The following is a 17,689-nucleotide window of genomic DNA, read 5'->3' as shown; positions in this document are numbered from 1 at the left end:
CTTCTCCATGATCTATTTTGGATTTCCAGAAATAGATTTTTTTTAGCCGCAAAACGTACTATACTTCGGTCATAGTAGCAAATATTCGTTTGTTTAGTAAATATTCATGAAACATTTACTTGGCTAAAGGCAGCAGTCTCAATGAGCAGCATAGTTGCAATACCTATTCTGGCCACCATCCTACACAGTGCACCTTTAATAAACATTTTAGTGTTTATTAAGCTTTTTTCAGGGGTAGTCATTTGTAAGTGTTACCATGAAAGTCCCCATCCACCTTACAGTACCTGGACACAGCATACAGCCACTTGGTAATGATACATGAAAATCTGTTACTGAATATTCAGAGAGTAATCTGAAGGCTTTTGTACACTGGATTCTGAACTCAATCAACATTTTCCATTTGCTGTTCTAAGCCTCCCATCCCTCCCCGGGATTAATGAAAGTCTAAACTTAAATCTTCTGACTGAATGACTGAAGAGGCAGTCTTAACTTGTATCCCAAGTGACCTCAGTGTAGTGTGTAATCCTAGTGGCGTAGAGAGGGCCCAATGGTACGCTGACAAGATCAAAAAACTAATTCTTATGTGCTGGTGGTTGCATTATGTTCAGAGCAGTACTGTCCTAGGGGCAGGGTTGCTTTCCATCCATTGATAGACGGTTAGACCTCTGGTGGTGGATATTGGAATTCAAAAATCCTTTGACCCTGACATTAGCTGGTCTAGACTGGACACAAGCAGCCAAATGTAGTACTTCTGTCAACAAACTCCCTTCAGTGGAGTTTCAACACATGCATGCCGTTTGAGGATCAGGTTCAGTAGACATTTTTTGTAGATTGTTGAAATGAAGGCCAATCCTATTTCAGAATACTCAATAGTATCAGTTCAGAGTAATCAATAGTTTCTTCAGCCTGCGAATGCTGCTAGTTACAATATCTCTTGAATTTCAAACCTTGTAGGAAATGATACTGGTTGAGGGATATGGTGATGAAACAGTCATTCAGTTTTCATCCCATAGGCGTAGCCAGGGGTGGGCCTGGGCCCGCCCACTTGACATCCAAGCCCGCCCCATTCACACTTGACAGTCAACTGTTGCCTCATTGAACAATAATTAATGGCATAGCACTGAGCGATAATTAATCATTTTGTCAAAAGTCTGGTTCGTCTTCTGTGATTTCTATGATTTCAATTTCAAATTATCATTTTTGAGCGCGATATTATAATATCTACCTACCCGCTTTTGGGTTGGGCCCGTCCGATTTTTTCTGGGCTCACCTGTTTTATTATTTCTGCCTACTGCCCCGTTTCATCCCGTACATGTTGGAATAAACCACCTTAAATTGACAGCTTACACAATAAGGACACAACACCAGATCTCCATTCCATGTGCCATTTAATAAGTGAATAAAAGTCACAATAAGAAAAGGACACACGAAGGGCAAGTGCATCTGTATGTCACTGCTGCTGAAGTCAACAGCAACTCTCACCTGTTGAGCATTGAGGATGAGATTGACAGAAACCGTTGACAAACTCCGGAACTTCTTCTTGAGTCAAATCTTTTTTTTGCACAGTACAAAAAACAAGGTCACACCCTAGGCTACTTCTTATGGGTTTCTGAGGACGTAGCATTTCAGTCATGGAGACCACGGCTTGCTCCAGTAGCCCTACTGAAGTTTGCCTGAGGCGACAGCTGGCCATTACCAATCAGACTAGCGCACATTGAGGCTGTGGGGTGATGCACAGTCGGTATTTCCAGGCTCATAATTGAAATCTAAATCAAGTCATCACACCACTCCGTAAAACAAAACCAGGAATGACATTTTTTTTGCTTGAACGGACACTTATTGAGACATGTTTTTCCAAGTCAATGTTTTGTTTCCTTTGTAAATAAAAAAGAAAGAAAGAAAAAATTAACATGCGTTACAAAACGATGATCGAGACAGGGGCGTTTTCTGTGATGCCAGCTGAAGTACGGCAGCGGGTTGGCAGAGGGGGGCACTGGTAAGCAACACACACACTCACACTCATACTCGCACTCACATACACACACACACAATACCACTCTCTCTCTCTGTCAAACACTCACTCATCCTCTTCCCCGTCTCTCCCTCTCTCTGCCCTGGGGTGTTCCTATCCAGCCAGGCCGGGCTGGGCTGAGCTGAGGGGGGGTCTCAGTAGCGGTAGTGATCCGGCTTGAAGGGGCCTTCTGTGGGGAGACCCAGGTAGTTGGCCTGCTTCTCCGACAGTTTGGTCAGCTTCACGCCCAACTTGTCCAGGTGAGCAGCAGCCACCTGCTCGTCCAACTGTGAGGGGGCAAGCAAGTTTTCATTATGATTTTTTTTTTAAGTCGCTTAAAACAATCTTGCTACACAAGCAAAGATGAAAAGTGATTTCCACAGAAATGTTTATCTGGCTCTGCAGACAAACCACAGTTATGGACTGCTGGTCAGACCAGCAAAAAGAAATCATTACAAGTTCAGACGAAAATAACACCTTAGACTTGTGAGAAATTGTCTAAAACCAAAAATGTTTGATCAATTGTGCTAGTTTGTACATTCAATTACTTGTGTCGATCACTTACAAGTGTCCTTGAAAACCAGTAATAAATTCATGCATGCGATACTTAAGATTTACATTATATGCAAATAATATTGTACATGAATAAGCTCACCCTCTTTGGCAGGAAGTAGACACCCAGTGGGTACTTGCTGGTATTGGTCCAGAGCTCGATCTGGGCCAGCACCTGATTGGTGAAGGAGTTGCTCATGACGAAGCTGGGGTGGCCCATGGCACAGCCCAGGTTGACCAATCGGCCCTCAGCCAGGATGATAACGTGGCGGCCATTCTTCAGACGGTAGCGGTCCACCTGGGGAGGAGGAGGAGGAGGAGGCAAGACTTGATATTGGATCGTCCTCTCAGAATCCCAGTCAGATCGCAGGCACATCCCTAAGCCCCCCACATTTGGGTTTACATTGCCCACGGGGACCCCGGATCGAGTCCGGCCGGGGTCATTTCCCGGCCCTGCCCCATCTCTCTCTCCCAGTCATTTCCTGTCTACTCTCACACTGTCCTATAATAATAAAGACCAAAAAGCCTACCGGGTGCAGGGTCAAAACGTATCATGTAAGGCAGGGAAGAACTTCACACCGATGAGCTCCCTTTTTATTTTTATTCTTGTGACGTTTCGGGCCACGGCCAAATGAAATAAATTGAAATGGAAAAATGGAATAAAAAAGGGATCTCATTGGTGTGCGTTTTTTTCTTGACTTACAGGAACCTCCTCTCAGTAAACACAACAAAACTGACACTACTAGGAAAAGTGAAAATGGGTGGGACTATTTTGAAGCCACCCCCAAAAGTAAATCCATTCATGTTCATGGTACCATGTTGTATAATGTAGGCCTACTGGCACAGGATTTGGCCATGAAGAGAACACCATTAGGTGAAAAGAGCTTTAGTTTTCATTGTTCATTGAAAAGTACATGTAAAAAAATGTACTGGGGGTTGCTAGCATTTACTAACCTGTGGTTTGATGTTGACTCTCTCAGAGTTGTTGTTCAGCCAGGACACGTCGATCTCACAGTCAAAATGGCCGATGTTACACACGATAGCATCATCCTTCATCTGCTCAAAATGCCTGCAGAAGACAAAATGAATGAATGAATGAATGATGCATCAATACACAGAATTATACAGTATATTAGTCTATAATGATAGCATGTAGTCTGATCCAACAAACGGTTTGATTTTTTTTGCATTGCCATGGTACTCACTTGCCCATGATGATGTCTTCGCAGCCGGTTGTTGTGACAAAGATGTTTCCCTCCTGGCATGCCTCATCCATGGTGGTCACCTCATAGCCTACACAAACAAACAAATACATTCTGAAAGGCTGTCTGAGTATACAATAGGTTAACAAGCTGTGCAAGCTGCAGTTCTAACATTTAATATTGGTTTAATTGTATGAAGCCATCCAAGTCTACGTCCTCATTCTGCACCAGATCAGAATTTGCACTACAGCACTAAGGAAACTAATACACTAATTTAACTCTAATAACACTAAAACTCTTCAACTCCGCTCACCCTCTAGTACACATCATTTAACAGCAAGGACGTCTCACCTTCCATGGAGGCCTGCAGGGCGTTGATGGGGTCGATCTCTGTGACAATGACCCTGGCGCCGAAGCCGCGGAGAGCCTGCACGCAGCCCTTGCCCACGTCACCGTACCCGGCCACCACTGCCACCTTGCCAGCGATCATCACATCAGTGGCACGCTTGATACCGTCAATCAGGGACTCCCTGCAGCCGTACAGGTTGTCAAACTTACTCTGCAGAGCGACAGAGCGAGAGAGAGAGAGGGTTTTTTAAAAAAAAATCTTGAGGATATAGGAAAATGTTCTCTTGTACGTGCACATTTTCTTGAATTCTTTTCCCCATGAATGATTATTCTTTTGACTTCTATAATTACGCACTTAATACGGGCAGACTAAAGCAGATTTCGATCAGCACAAGAAAAATAAACACAAAGTGCATGTGAAATCTACATGGTGTCTGCTGTGTGTTCCTATGACAAGACAGAGGAACAGTCCACTGGATGGAGAGAGTATGGTAGCCAGCGGGAAAACATGTTTCTACCATGCATTACTCTGTTGAACACGGGTGTGTGTGTGTGTGTGTGTGTGTGTGGGTGGGTGTAGTGCCCCATGTTGCTTACAGATTTATCAGGCAGCGGTTACCTTGGTGACGGAGTCGTTGACGTTGATGGCAGGTATTTTGAGCTCTCCCTTCTTCAGCATCTTGTACAGGTTGTGGACACCTGTGGTGGTCTCCTCCGACACACCCTTGATGCCTACAATTACATGATGTTGCAAGGCATTTAGTAGCAGTACATGTCTATTAAAAATGACTAAAAGGGAAAAAAGAGGACACATGCAAGACGTGTAGCACCAAATGGACCATTGGCTTAAAGAATTTTATAAAGACCACAGATGATTGACAATATGTACATTACCTACTATGGTCACTAAGATGTCCCTCTTAGCAGAAGATATTTCTCAGATCTTTTTACAGTATCTTGTACTAAGAGAGAGTAACTGGAGAAAGTTAAGGTGTGTCATGTTTTATCAGTAGGTGGTGGATCCTCATTCCATTTCCTGGCACGCCATCAATGGCACACTGGCAAGTTCAGACACGGCCTTCAGAATAGCCATAGAATCTACTGTACATCACACACCTTCCAGTTAGACTCAAGGGACCTCAGAACAGATCTCTAATACATTGTAGATAAAGCATCTATTTGGTGCATCTTTTATTTTTTTTATAATATGATATAACAATTATTTACTGGACAGGACAACTTTGAGAGGAAATATCAAAGTAATGGGGAGAAACAGGGAGCGCAACCTCGGATCGCAATTGAACCTGGGTCCATGGCAGAACAGTTAGTGCCTCAAACGTCAAACGGGCTGGCTATTTTTTTTAATATCTTTTAAAGATAAGAACTAAAGTCCAATGGATCCTACTTGAGGGGGTGTGGCTTAGGGTCTCTACCAATTACAAGCCATACCAATTCAGCTTTACTTTGAGGCACATACAAAGTCATCCCTGACTCAGAGTGCAGGAGAAGTGAAGGGCTGGAATGCATCCAGAAGCTGAATCAGAGTCAGTCACGGGGTGTGGCTTCTCATTTAACCTCTTCATTTCATGTGTGGGAGTAGTAGAGCTGCACTTTAAGCATGACTTGGGGAAACTCACATAACCATGTGTAGGAGTAGTACAGTTGCAATTGTAACATGACTTGGGGAAAACTCATAACCTATTGACTTATGCCACATCAGTAAACCGCAGAGATTATCACCTGCCCATTAATCTCAAACAGAGGAACAAGTTCTCCTGGTAAATATTTGCACTGCCTCCAAAGCAAGCCTTCCAACTACTTATCTGAATGGGAAAGATCAAGTGCCTCCCCTACTTACGAGACGAATGAAGGAGGACAACATAATACACAAGCTACCTGGTGGTTAAAATTTAGTATACGCTGTTCATTGTTGAAATCTTTTTGTGAGAAACCTTCCCAAATAAAGCATCACACTACAATACATCCTGTGCGGAACCTTTGCTGTCAGTAGTACTGCATACTCAATAAACATTTCTAAATTATTTAGGACCAGGTCATGTATGACCAAGTTAAGGAAATTGATTTGCCAACTGCATGCTGGACCACATCTGAGGAGTCATCAGTTTGGGGAACTTGGTGTGGATAATACCATATGCTACCTGGAAGCAGTCTGGGGTACTTGGTGTGGCGCATCTGTGAGCAGCTTGGTGTATTAGTGTTTAGTGCATATATTAAGGGTATGGTATCTGTGATCAGCTTGGGATATTAAATGTGTAGTATGTGTATTCTGGGTACGGTACCTGCGAGCAGCTTGGGGTACTTGGTGTGGACGAGGTTGGTGAGGTCTCCTCCGTCGTCCAGGATCATGTTCAGGGGCTGTCCGTCCTTGAAGTAGATGGTCTGCTCAATGCACCACACATACTCCTCATCGGTCTCACCCTTCCAGGCGTACACTGCAGACAACACAAAACATCACCATTAACACCTTGAGATGTACAAATTCTGGCCAACATTTATGCCTTTTCCATTTATGTTCGATATGTATGAATTGGGTGCTGGTCTGGCACAACATCTGCAATTGCAAGCAAAATCTATTGCGGGCCCTGAGCCAAAAAGGCTCGTCAACCCCTGCCACAGGAATACTTGTCCCTCTCTAACAAATCTATGAAAAGCATTACATTGTTGTTGTGTCATATTTTCATTTATGCATTCATTTATACATCTATAACCCGTCCCTTAGCCCATGATTTCATTTGTAAAGTATGCCATGGTTTGTGAAATTGTGGTGTGGAAGTGACCACAAAGCAATGAAAAATTAAAAATGGGTATGGCTATGGGTAAAGATGTTTTTCGACCATCTATAATTTGAACGTTAACTTTGTATGGCTATCGAAGTATACGGTACCTTTGTATTAAATTAAAAATAAAAACTAACAAAATTTGAATGAAACATAAGACTCAGCCTTCCAACCTCCCCTTGAGGTCTAGCCATGCTTAGTTACAGCTCTTTAGTCACCCAATGGTTAACCATTTATTGCACATGCTTATTGCTCAGATCTCTAGAGTGGAACTGCAAAGCTTGTGTAAGCCGGGGAAGAAGTGTGATTAGACAAGAGTGTCGCGCTGGTGGTTTGTGGGCTGCAGAGTGCACACACACGTTTCAAGGTCTCCCCCAACACACACACGCACAGTTTAGCAAGCGTTGTGAAAATCACCATGTGTGGGATAAGCAGAAGTGAAACACTCATTCACTCACTACACATTTTCATGATCTAACTGGAGGGTTCATAAGAGACGTATAACTCCAAAACCCCTTCATCCAACTGCACAGTAAGCAGATGATCACAAACAGCTGTCTTTGGGTTATCAGATCCCGGAGCAGAGGAGGCTAAAATAGGATGCAGCCAGCGGAAATTAAAGTGTGCCTGCAGGTAAGGCAGGCTCATCCAAACACACACTCTTGAAGGATTTACTGATACACGCACACACACCCCTCAGGTACTTTCTGACATTGCCAGTTTGTAACTTTCAATGCTGCAGGTTCAAAAGTCTCTCCAGCCCACCACCCCACTGGCCTAATGACTTTAACCTCTGCTTATCTGTAGTTTTCCATCGACTCACGCCTGAGGCCAGTCCACAGAGGCAAAATTGACCAATAGGGAAGGTCTGACATTTCCGCACTGACCAGAACCAGTCATGTTCATATGACCGCTCACACGGCTGGCCTTACACAAGCTCCATCCTCCTCACCACTTCATACAGCAACAACCACCAGCAAAATCCTTTGCTTAATCACAAAGGATATTCATAGTCTTCAATAGCTTCCTATACTGTGAAGAACAGATGGGTTTTTCTGCCATTGCCCAAGGCAACCATAGTACTAATTTAATTTTTGATGTCAGGTGATTTTTCATTGAAAATCATGGGCCAAACATGGGACTCTTGTTTAAAAATAATAATAATAATAATAATAATAATTTTAAAAAGACAGTGATCTGCAGCTGCACCACTGATTTGACACGACAGTCTGAACTACACATGGTGTACAGCTGGGCCTCAATGAAGTTTGGATTATGAAAGAACTCCACTTGCTCTGCAATACTTGATGAGCTTCTTGAGGATAAGGTTTGTTAAGTTAAGACTCTATACAACTGCAGGTACAGGACTTTGATTTGTACTACATGGCACTGCATGTAGTTGTGGGTACCTGTGATGCCAATGTAATGTAATACTACATGTAGTTGTTGGTACCTGGGATGCCAGCCTTCGCGATGGCAGATGCAGCGTGATCCTGTGTGGAGAAGATGTTGCAGCTGGACCACTGGACCTAATGGACAAGAGGAAGACAGAGAAACACAAGAGAGGGTTCAGCTGGACCTAATAAAAGGAGAAGGAGAAGAGAAGGGAATTTCACTGAAACTAATGGACGGGGCAATAAGGTCATTTCGCCAGCTCCAATTGTGGGGTGATGGGGAGGAGGACAGAGTAAGAGAAGTGAACTTTTTTTATTTTTTAAGTATAATTATGTGTACAATGTCGCATTATGTACACTTAAACATATAGTCATGTGTACAATTCTGTACAATGGCCTCATCTGTACCACTTGATCCTGCCATCAGTACATCAGCCTGTGATCTGCAACCTTGGCAATGCATGTCATGAGAAGCAAAGAAAAGCCAACTCAGACAAGTCATCTCACATAATAATCATGCCTTGCTTATAAAACAGACTTCATCTCCGACCTTTAAAATCTCAAGCCCTGAGGATCCACAAGAGGTTCACCACCGGTGCCGTGTGTGCTGCATGCCTACGTCAACAGAACCCTGGCAGCCAGGCATGTGATGCTGATCAGAGAACTTGATGCTTCTTCACGAGGGCACATGTGCTGTATCCATGGCTACTGATCTGACCAGAGCGGCTAAGAGTAATAGAGGAGCAAATCTCTTCAGAAGGGGATTGAGACAGAGCGCTCCTAACACACACAGCTGCTGCTACAGCGCTAGCTCTGCTGCCAACTTCACGAACGCCTGGCTTTAAGAACAGAGCGCAGGGGAAAGCTGGGCAAAGCCGCAACTGAGCTCCTCAAATGAAGAGCAGGAAGCACCTGAACAATATCCAAGTCAGATATATTGTGTATTTTTCCATTCTTCACATGTGCTAGAACTTATTAAGGAATGGAAATAGTTTCTCACCATCCTAAGACAGGACTTAAATGTAGGCCTAAAGTGCTTGCCGTAAAATATTTATCTGCACAGGTAACACAAATGGGGTGTTCTAATTTATAGCTAACCAATATATCTTTGGTTACCCGGGATTAACCCTGACCAAAGGTAATATCCTGACTCCTCCCCTCCTCCAACTCGTTTCCTGTCCGTCTCTTCTGCCTGTCTACAGGCACACAATCCTAAAAAATACCCTGGCCGAAGCATGTGAACTGCTTGACTGGGATGATTGAAGATTGACCCGTGTGTTGGAGTAATCATTCGCTGAAATTCCCCTGGGAGGGTCACGAACTCCAAACATCTTTCCACAATCTTATGACTTTTCACACTGATGCACCGTCCAGATTAAGACCTTCTGACACCCAAGAGGAGCATTGCAAAACATTAAGAGAGGCCATGAAGGGACCACCACAGCAAGTCATAGCCACTCTTCTCCTTACATATTTGTATTAGTGAAACGCACTACAAAAGGTGAGTTGTGCCTTCGGTGCGTCACCGTCAATACAGGAATGATTCAGCAATTTTACAGTACAGGTATTCATCTTTTAGCGCCAAACCCACAAAGGGATTATATACTCCGACAAGAACTGCAGACGCAGGGATTATTGGTTATTCTTTTGCCACTACGGAATACATAAAATGATCATTCATGTATCCTCATGTCTGAATAACTTCAATATTGTGGCACAACACCAGACACAATGAATTGACACATGGGCTTAATTTCAGGGGACAGGGAAATTGCCACCTTTGAGATAATTTGATGAACTGATCCAGCCATGTGATGAGTAAATTAATGAATAAATACATTTACTTACACAATCAATGTGACTCTACAGTAATGTCTAACCCAAAGTGACACCACTGCACTGTCCGATATAACCTGAAAAAGTGAAGCCGTTTTGGCACTGTGCCAACTGGGCCACATCTGGTGACCTCGGACCCTAGGGGAATCAGGGTCTATACACTAATGGTGTCTTTGGGTGTTAATTTGTATAATCTAAATAAAAATGTACTCCCAAAGGCAGTAAGGGCCTAACATTGTATAGTGAGAAAAGTACTTCTAAAGATGACATCCTCTACCCCGAAGGTGGTGAGGGTCTAACTTTGTAGTAAAAGTTCGTTTTAAAGTATCAATATTGTGATTACCTTGACCCAGAGGCCGACGAATGTCCAACTTCCTATAGTGTACTAATGTGTATTAATGTATTAATATAATGATTACCTCAGCACCGAGGGCGGTGAGAGTCTCGATGAGCACGGCGGTCTGCAGGGTCATGTGCAGGCAGCCTGCGATGCGCGCGCCCTTCAGGGGCTTGGACTGGCCGTACATCTCACGCATCTTCATCAGACCCGGCATCTCGTTCTCCGCGATCTCGATGGACTTACGGCCCCACTCAGCCAGGCTGATGTCAGCTGCAGAGAACAGGGGAGGAAAAGATATAGAGCATGTTACCTGCCGCTTTTACATTCAACATTATTTGATCCAACACTACTCCAAGTGCTGTACAACAAGTAACAACTGCACTCCATCAGCCTTATGTCGACAATGAAGAAACGGAAATTGCAAAGATACGGTACTGATCCTGACTCATGAGAAAAATGAAGATGTCCAGCAGCATACAGAGCACAAACAGACAGATTCAACCCATCACTCCTGACGTATGTCACTGAGCCAATGGTTCATGTCCAATGGTGTTTCATCCAACAATACTTGGCACTGTCCAATTCCAAAATGCTCAAAGAGCAAAACATGCCCATTTAGCTACATACTTGTTTAGACAAAAAAATATCTGGCAGTTGCTTTTTCAAAGATCCATTAATCATGCGAGAGTGATGGCTGAACAAAAGATCAAATGATTAATAGCACATATTGCCATTATTTACTTGCCTTACTTTAATTGGCATCTACATCAGTGTTAGTGGAGTGAAAGTGACTTGCTAGGTGCAAGTTATACAAGTGTGTGGCCTGTGCGGGTCAAGCAGCTTCGCATCCTTGATCTTGGGGACTCCAGAAACAGCTGTCGTTAAACTGGAGGGTGTCAGTATCTTCCTTGCCATTTCTACTACTCTGGAATCCTGTGAATCCCGCAGCTGCAATTCCAAACCGTGGAACCGAAGTGTCTAGTAAGCAGCCACGCCCCACCCTGCAAGCTGGTCAGATGTTGGCAAATACCACAGCACTTCACTGCACCTGCTGGACCAGCTAAAAGACAGTATTGGCTGCCTAGAACTAGAGCAGACCAACTGAAGCTGAATTGAGTACATGGGGGAAGAGGTGCGTGGTCTGGCGTTTCTTGTACCCATTTCCTAGTGTAAAATGCCGACCACAGAGTGGTTCTGGGAATTGATTTTTGATTGATCTGATAAAGGGAGCAAAGTCTTCTGTCCGATTCCACAAATCCACCATCAATGTTTTTGCACTGAAGGCAATAAGAATAGGAAATAAGAGTAAATAAATGCGCACAGCTACTCTAATTAAAACAGGCGGCAACGTCGGAGCCTGCACAAACTGCATTACACACATGAGTGCAGAAATCTACTACTAGAAGTTCCTACTTTGACAATAAGAAACCACGTGCATAAAGAATACGGCGGCGCGTCTCCGTCAATGGCGGTTCAGTTGCACAACGGGTAATGTAGTTTTCCAGAGGACTTGTCGAATTTCATTTATCCCATACAAAACTACAACTACCATAATGATAGACAATTTTCGGAATCAAATAAGAACACACAAAACCATACAACTAATTATTATCATTTTATCGCAGCATTCAAGTGTTGGGTGATTGACACATTACAGTTCTTGCATGCATCTGAAGTGCAATGCAGACAATGGACTTACTGGACAGACAAATGTTGCACGTCTCCAGATTAGTGGGTTAGCTAGCTCGAAGCCATGTGGTAGCTAATGAACCCATTCAATCTTGCAACTTGAAATCCAAATTCATACCCATGTAATTGTATGCGTCTCTTCAACTATCTGCAACATTGGATACATGTTTTTACAACTAGCCATCTAAACGGCTTAACAAATTAACACCGCGTCTATCTGGGGTTCCAGCAACACATACACCGTATTGCCTATTAGCTTGTCGTCTTGAAGCATTCATCTAACTGCACTAAACGTTAGACCTGTAAGCTGTGCATGGAGATATTGTTAGCAGGATGACAATGCATACTCACCGACTTTGAAGGGGAGTTTCTCGGACATGGCTGCTTGTGGTCTGGCTGTGGCCGGAGGAGTATGATATGTGCGTTATGTCCTGGCTGGGGACGGTAGAGAAGAGGGGATAGAGGAGTTGAACTTGAATATAAGTGAACACTGTGTGCTTTATTTACATATTAATGAGATACGAAACCAATTCGGCTTCTCTCACTTCTCATTGGCCAAACCAACACCCCGCCTCACGAGACCAGAGCCGTAGAGAAAGAGTTGTCCTGAAGCCGTTGACGGCCGCGGACGAGCATGGCTGCTCTACATCCGGGGTTTCGCCGTCACTTCATTTTGCTCAAAGGGTCCTGTGCAGCAACGGGGACGCCATTGAGTGTCGTTGGCGTGTCGACCACTTCCCAGGTAAGTTGATATAATAGGGAGATTAATCAAAGTTGTCTGTCTGTGTCAGCGTAAGCTATCACAAGTACAGTCTCTGAGGATGTAATTTTTCCAGTTTGGGTAATATAAAATCACAATGGTAATGTGAAAACCCGTTAATTGTGTGGTAGCGTTTTCAGCACGGCGCTTGGTTCAACTTTGGATTTTGACGTGTTCGCAAAACATCAATGCTACCTTTCAATCTATATTTTAAACGATGACATGTCACATATGTCGCATATTTTATAAGATACCGTCCTGTTGTCTTCTGTCAATATCCATACAGTCGTTATGTTTGATTTCAGAGCTATTTGCTTACGGTCATTTATAGCTAATGTTTCTAAGCTAGCTGAAGGCTAATGTCAACAAAGTTATACTAGTTGATGCACGGAGATCTTTTGTGCTAACTAATTAGATCCAGTATGGACTACGAGGCATTCAAATGCTGATGTTCATGGCTTCAGGTATTACTTAAGTAGAATTTTGGGATTTTTGTGCCATTGAGTGTCTATTGTTGTCGTGTGTCGACACAGGCTATCACAAGTACAGTCTCCGAGGGATGTTTGTTGTTTTTGGGTAGTATACAATGGTGATGTTACCTGCTCATTTGTTATGCTGACATTAAGCTTACATTACTCGTGTATCTTTACGATAGCTAGATTCACAATGAACTGCGAGGCATTGAAATGCTGATGTTCATTTTTGTCATTTTTCTGTTTCGAATCTAGATTCTATAGCTATTTTAAAGCAGATGGTGTGCTGAAGCTGTGAGCTCGTGATGATCAGGGTAAAGTGCTGTTTATACATACCTGGGTATTTTGATAAACGAACATTTTCTTCTCTACGCTTAGCAAAATATTTTTGTTCACATCACAGGCAAATACGCATAAATATGCAGTTGAGAGCTGTCATAAATACGTTAAGCCTGTGCGCCGTAAGTGGAAGTCTGCGTTTATATACAAACGCTAACCGGAGATTTTAAAGAGTTTTTTTTTGGAACTTCATTTTATAGAAGGAAAACCTTCGTTTGTGAACGAAAGGCACAACCGAATGGGGAAGGTCTTAATATATTTAAATACCCGGGTATGTATGAACAGCACCTGATTAGAGTGTGGTTCATATTATTTTCGGTCAGATATTAGTGTGTGACATTACCAAAGAACTGCAAGAATTATTTTTTGTGTACTTGTGTATTAACTACAATCAGTAAAATCATAACCTGGTAGCCTATTCGTCAACGTTTCAACATTGCAGTGTTAATATTTCAGTTGTTGAACAGTTTATGATTAATGCTTGCCTTTCTGTTTTAAAGCTTTCTGTTGGTCTCCCACCCACCAGCAAACTGAAAACCTGCTGGAGCAATCCTGGCGTATTTCCAATAAGCTGTAGACTTGTGATTCAAGCTGGAAGACACAAAACCACTCATATGACCAAAAGGTAAGGTTTACTAGGGTTTTTTATCAAAGGGGAAAACGCAGGCACAGTGCCCTCATGCCAGACATAATTTCTCCACAACATTCTAATTATTGCAAACACATCAACTGTAAAGTGTTTTGGTAGACAAGAGAATATATGTAGTTAATTGAAATTCACAATCCAGCAATACAATGATAGATTCGACAAATTGTACTAAACTCAAAATGTAGGATGTGGTGGGTGCAGTAGTATACTCATTTTTGCACTACCATAATTTCATAATTTCACTGATATTAACAATATTTTTTGAATTGTAAGTTCAACTGTCTGTCAAACATTTATTCAAGTTTTACAACTTCATAGAACTTAATAATAATAATAATAATAATAATAATTGTATTTGTATAACACTGTTTCATACAAGGCATGTAACTCAAAGTGCTTAACAAAATGGGAAAAAAAAACATCATTGTTAGAGATGGATTTTAAAAGGAGAGGTATAGAGGAGAGGCAGAAAGTAATGTCATCGTTAACTTTAGTTAACAATTTTAAGTAATGTCATTGTTAACTTGGTTAACAATATGATCTACCATAAAAGACACATTTTGATTCAGTTTGGTTATATGTTGGTGGAGACCGCTACAGCAGGCTGGTGCAGGAGGTGGTGTTGGTGGAGAGACCGCTACAGCAGACTGGTGCAGGAGGTGGTGTTGGTGGAGACCGCTACAGCAACTGGTGCAGGAGGTGCAGACTGGTGGTATTGGTGGAGACCGCTACAGCAGGCAGGTGCAGGAGGTGCAGGAGGTGCAGGAGGTGGTGTTGGTGGAGACCGCTACAGCAGGCTGGTACAGGAAGGTGCAGGAGGTGGTGTTGGCCGCTACAGCAGGCTGGTGCAGGAGGTGCAGACCGGTGGTGTTGGTGGAGACCGCTACAGCTGGCTGGTGCAGGAGGTGAAGGAGGTGGTGTTGGTGGAGAACGCTACAGCTGGCTGGTGCAGCCTGGTGGTGTTGGTGGAGACCGCTACAGCTGGCTGGTGCAGGAGGTGAAGGAGGTGGTGTTGGCCGCTACAGCAGACTGGTGCAGACTGGTGGTGTTGGTGTTGGTGGAGACCACTACAGCAGGCTGGTGCGGGTGATGTTGACGTTTCCCTCCAAAAAGAGTAACTGCAATGATATTACAGTATTACGGTATTGACACTTCAATATTTTTACATGACAATGAAGGCCATAAAATGGCCTACAAAAAACAAACAGAACTCGTTTTTTTTGGGGGGGTATAATCTGATATAATTACCGTAAAGGACGCTCATCGCTCAATGAAATGTGGCAGACCGGTGGTGTTGGTGGAGACCGCTACAGCAGGCTGGTGCAGCCTGGTGGTGTTGGTGTTGGTGGAGACCGCTACAGCAGGCTGGTGCAGGAGGTGAAGGAGGTGGTGTTGGTGGAGGCCGCTACAGCAGGCTGGTGCAGGAGGTGAAGGAGGTGGTGTTGGTGGAGGCCGCTACAGCAGGCTGGTGCAGGAGGTGAAGGAGGTGGTGTTGGTGGAGACCGCTACAGCAGGCAGGTGCAGGAGGTGCAGACTGGTGGTATTGGTGGAGACCACTACAGCAGACTGGTACAGGAGGTGCAGGAGGTGGTGTTGGTGGTTTTGCCCACAGAATCTCTGCTCACCCTTTTTCCCCCTTACCATTCTTTGTTAACCCAGAGATGGTTTATGTGTGAATATCCCAGCAAATCAGTCTTTTCTGAAATATTCAAATCAATCCCTTTCAGCACCAACACCCATGCCATGTATTTAAATAAATCTCTCTCTCTTTTTTTTCTCCTGTCTGCTCCACTCTGGTCATAGGTTGATGCTTTCAATGCATTGGAAGTTCCAGCATGTTTTCCAGTTTCCAGTGAATTCCAATTCTTCATGCATTATTGATTTCACGAAAACACACACACACACACACACACACACACACACACACACACACACACACACACACACACACACGTCTTGTCATGTACACAGACATGCCGTTTTATTCATAGTTATTTTGTTTGGGTTGTTTATGTTTCTATACCAATATAACTATTATTATTTGGAGTAATTTTTCTTTCAAATAAAAGATTGAACCATTCAAGCACAGGTTGTACAGCTGTGGGTTATTTACTTCATGTTCATTGCATCATGTTCATGTTCATTTGCATCCTGCATTGAGTGGTTTGGCAGGTCTGATGATGACTAGCATCATAAAGGCCGAAATTAACAGTAATGTTATATTACTGTAGGCCTACAACTGGGACATGCTGTGTTTATATATATTATGCCGTGTGTGTGTTTATTTTTTTTATGTATTGGAAGTATTTTATCCATTAAAATATCCTACTGTAAATCTGCTGAATCCAAAACAAATAGACATTATCAAGGGCTACGGACAATTAGCATCTCAATGGTAAGTAATGGAGCTTCCTAGCTAAGATGACGTTTCCCTCCAAAAGTGTAACTGCAATGATATTACAGTATTACGGTATTGACACTACAATATTTTTACATGACAATGAAGGCCATAAAATGGCCTACAAAAAACAAACCGAACTCGTTTTTTTGGGGGGGGTATAATCTGATATAATTACCGTAAAAGGACGCTCTCGCTCAATGAAATATATTGACAGCTCCCGGTGTATAGGACCCTTCTGCGGTGGGCGTAGACTACGCAAACCACGTGACCACTCGTCGGCAAAGATCAAAGGATGATCCAACTCTTTCTCTACGGCTCTGCACGAGACAACCCACGAGAAAGAGGGTGGGAAAGCCACGGAGCATCACGACCAATCAGTGCAACCTCTTTTCAGTGGGAGTGTTCCTTGTGTAGGCCGAAGAGTTTGGGTTTTGTAAAGAGTGGTTTAGGCAAGATAAATCTAGACCTTGTTGGGTTACTTCTCTGTGCGCAATTAAAAACAAACAGAGAAGGGTTTGAAACGTTACGCAAAATGTAACTCGTGAATTTTACATTCAACTGGGCCTACATTTCAATTCCACTCTGATTTTTTTTTTTTGAATCTGTGTGTAATAAACAATAAAGTCTCCATGATGCAAGCTTGAACTTTCTTGACCCCAAAGGCTCCGACTACCCAAGTTATCTGTTGACAGAATTCCTCAGCACCCTCATCTTCAATGTTTTTGGGAGTGTTATCTTTCAGCTGCGACCCCACTATTCTTAGATATGTTATAGAATGTTTGACCTGACCCTCTGGTCCAAACAGCCACAGAGTGACCTAAACTATAACTTGTTGGCAGTCTAGTCTTACATAGATGTGTAGTGGATGTATATTCATACTTCCCTAAAAAAATACAC

General features: G+C 43.1%; 1 protein-coding gene across 1 annotated transcript; it reads right to left on the bottom strand.

The window, feature by feature from the left end:
- Positions 1-1,371: 1,371 nt before the first annotated feature.
- ahcy (adenosylhomocysteinase) lies at positions 1,372-12,640 on the bottom strand. The gene is made up of 10 exons (XM_063215066.1): positions 12,522-12,640; positions 10,561-10,751; positions 8,365-8,440; positions 6,414-6,566; positions 4,733-4,845; positions 4,117-4,324; positions 3,769-3,856; positions 3,518-3,632; positions 2,667-2,861; positions 1,372-2,298 (listed from the first exon to the last, which is right to left on the bottom strand). Exons 1-10 carry the CDS (start codon positions 12,547-12,549, stop codon positions 2,167-2,169), a joined length of 1,299 nt encoding a protein of 432 aa, XP_063071136.1. The 5' UTR covers positions 12,550-12,640; the 3' UTR covers positions 1,372-2,166.
- Positions 12,641-17,689: the final 5,049 nt, after the last annotated feature.

The sequence above is a fragment of the Engraulis encrasicolus genome, chromosome 14, assembly GCF_034702125.1.
Source record: "Engraulis encrasicolus isolate BLACKSEA-1 chromosome 14, IST_EnEncr_1.0, whole genome shotgun sequence".
NCBI classification, from domain to species: Eukaryota; Metazoa; Chordata; class Actinopteri; order Clupeiformes; family Engraulidae; genus Engraulis; species Engraulis encrasicolus.
This window is presented reverse-complemented; position numbering and strand designations above follow the sequence as displayed.

Bases quoted from the DNA above. Each gene is read 5' to 3' on its own strand.
- ahcy (XM_063215066.1), bottom strand. From the start codon at position 12,549: ATGTCCGAGAAACTCCCCTTCAAAGTCG. The intron at 4,846-6,413 runs GTACCGTACCCA...ATGTAATTGTAG, and splicing joins GTACCCCAAGCTGCTCGCAG to GCATCAAGGGTGTGTCGGAG. The intron at 2,862-3,517 runs GTTAGTAAATGC...CCTCCTCCCCAG, and splicing joins GAGTCAACATCAAACCACAG to GTGGACCGCTACCGTCTGAA.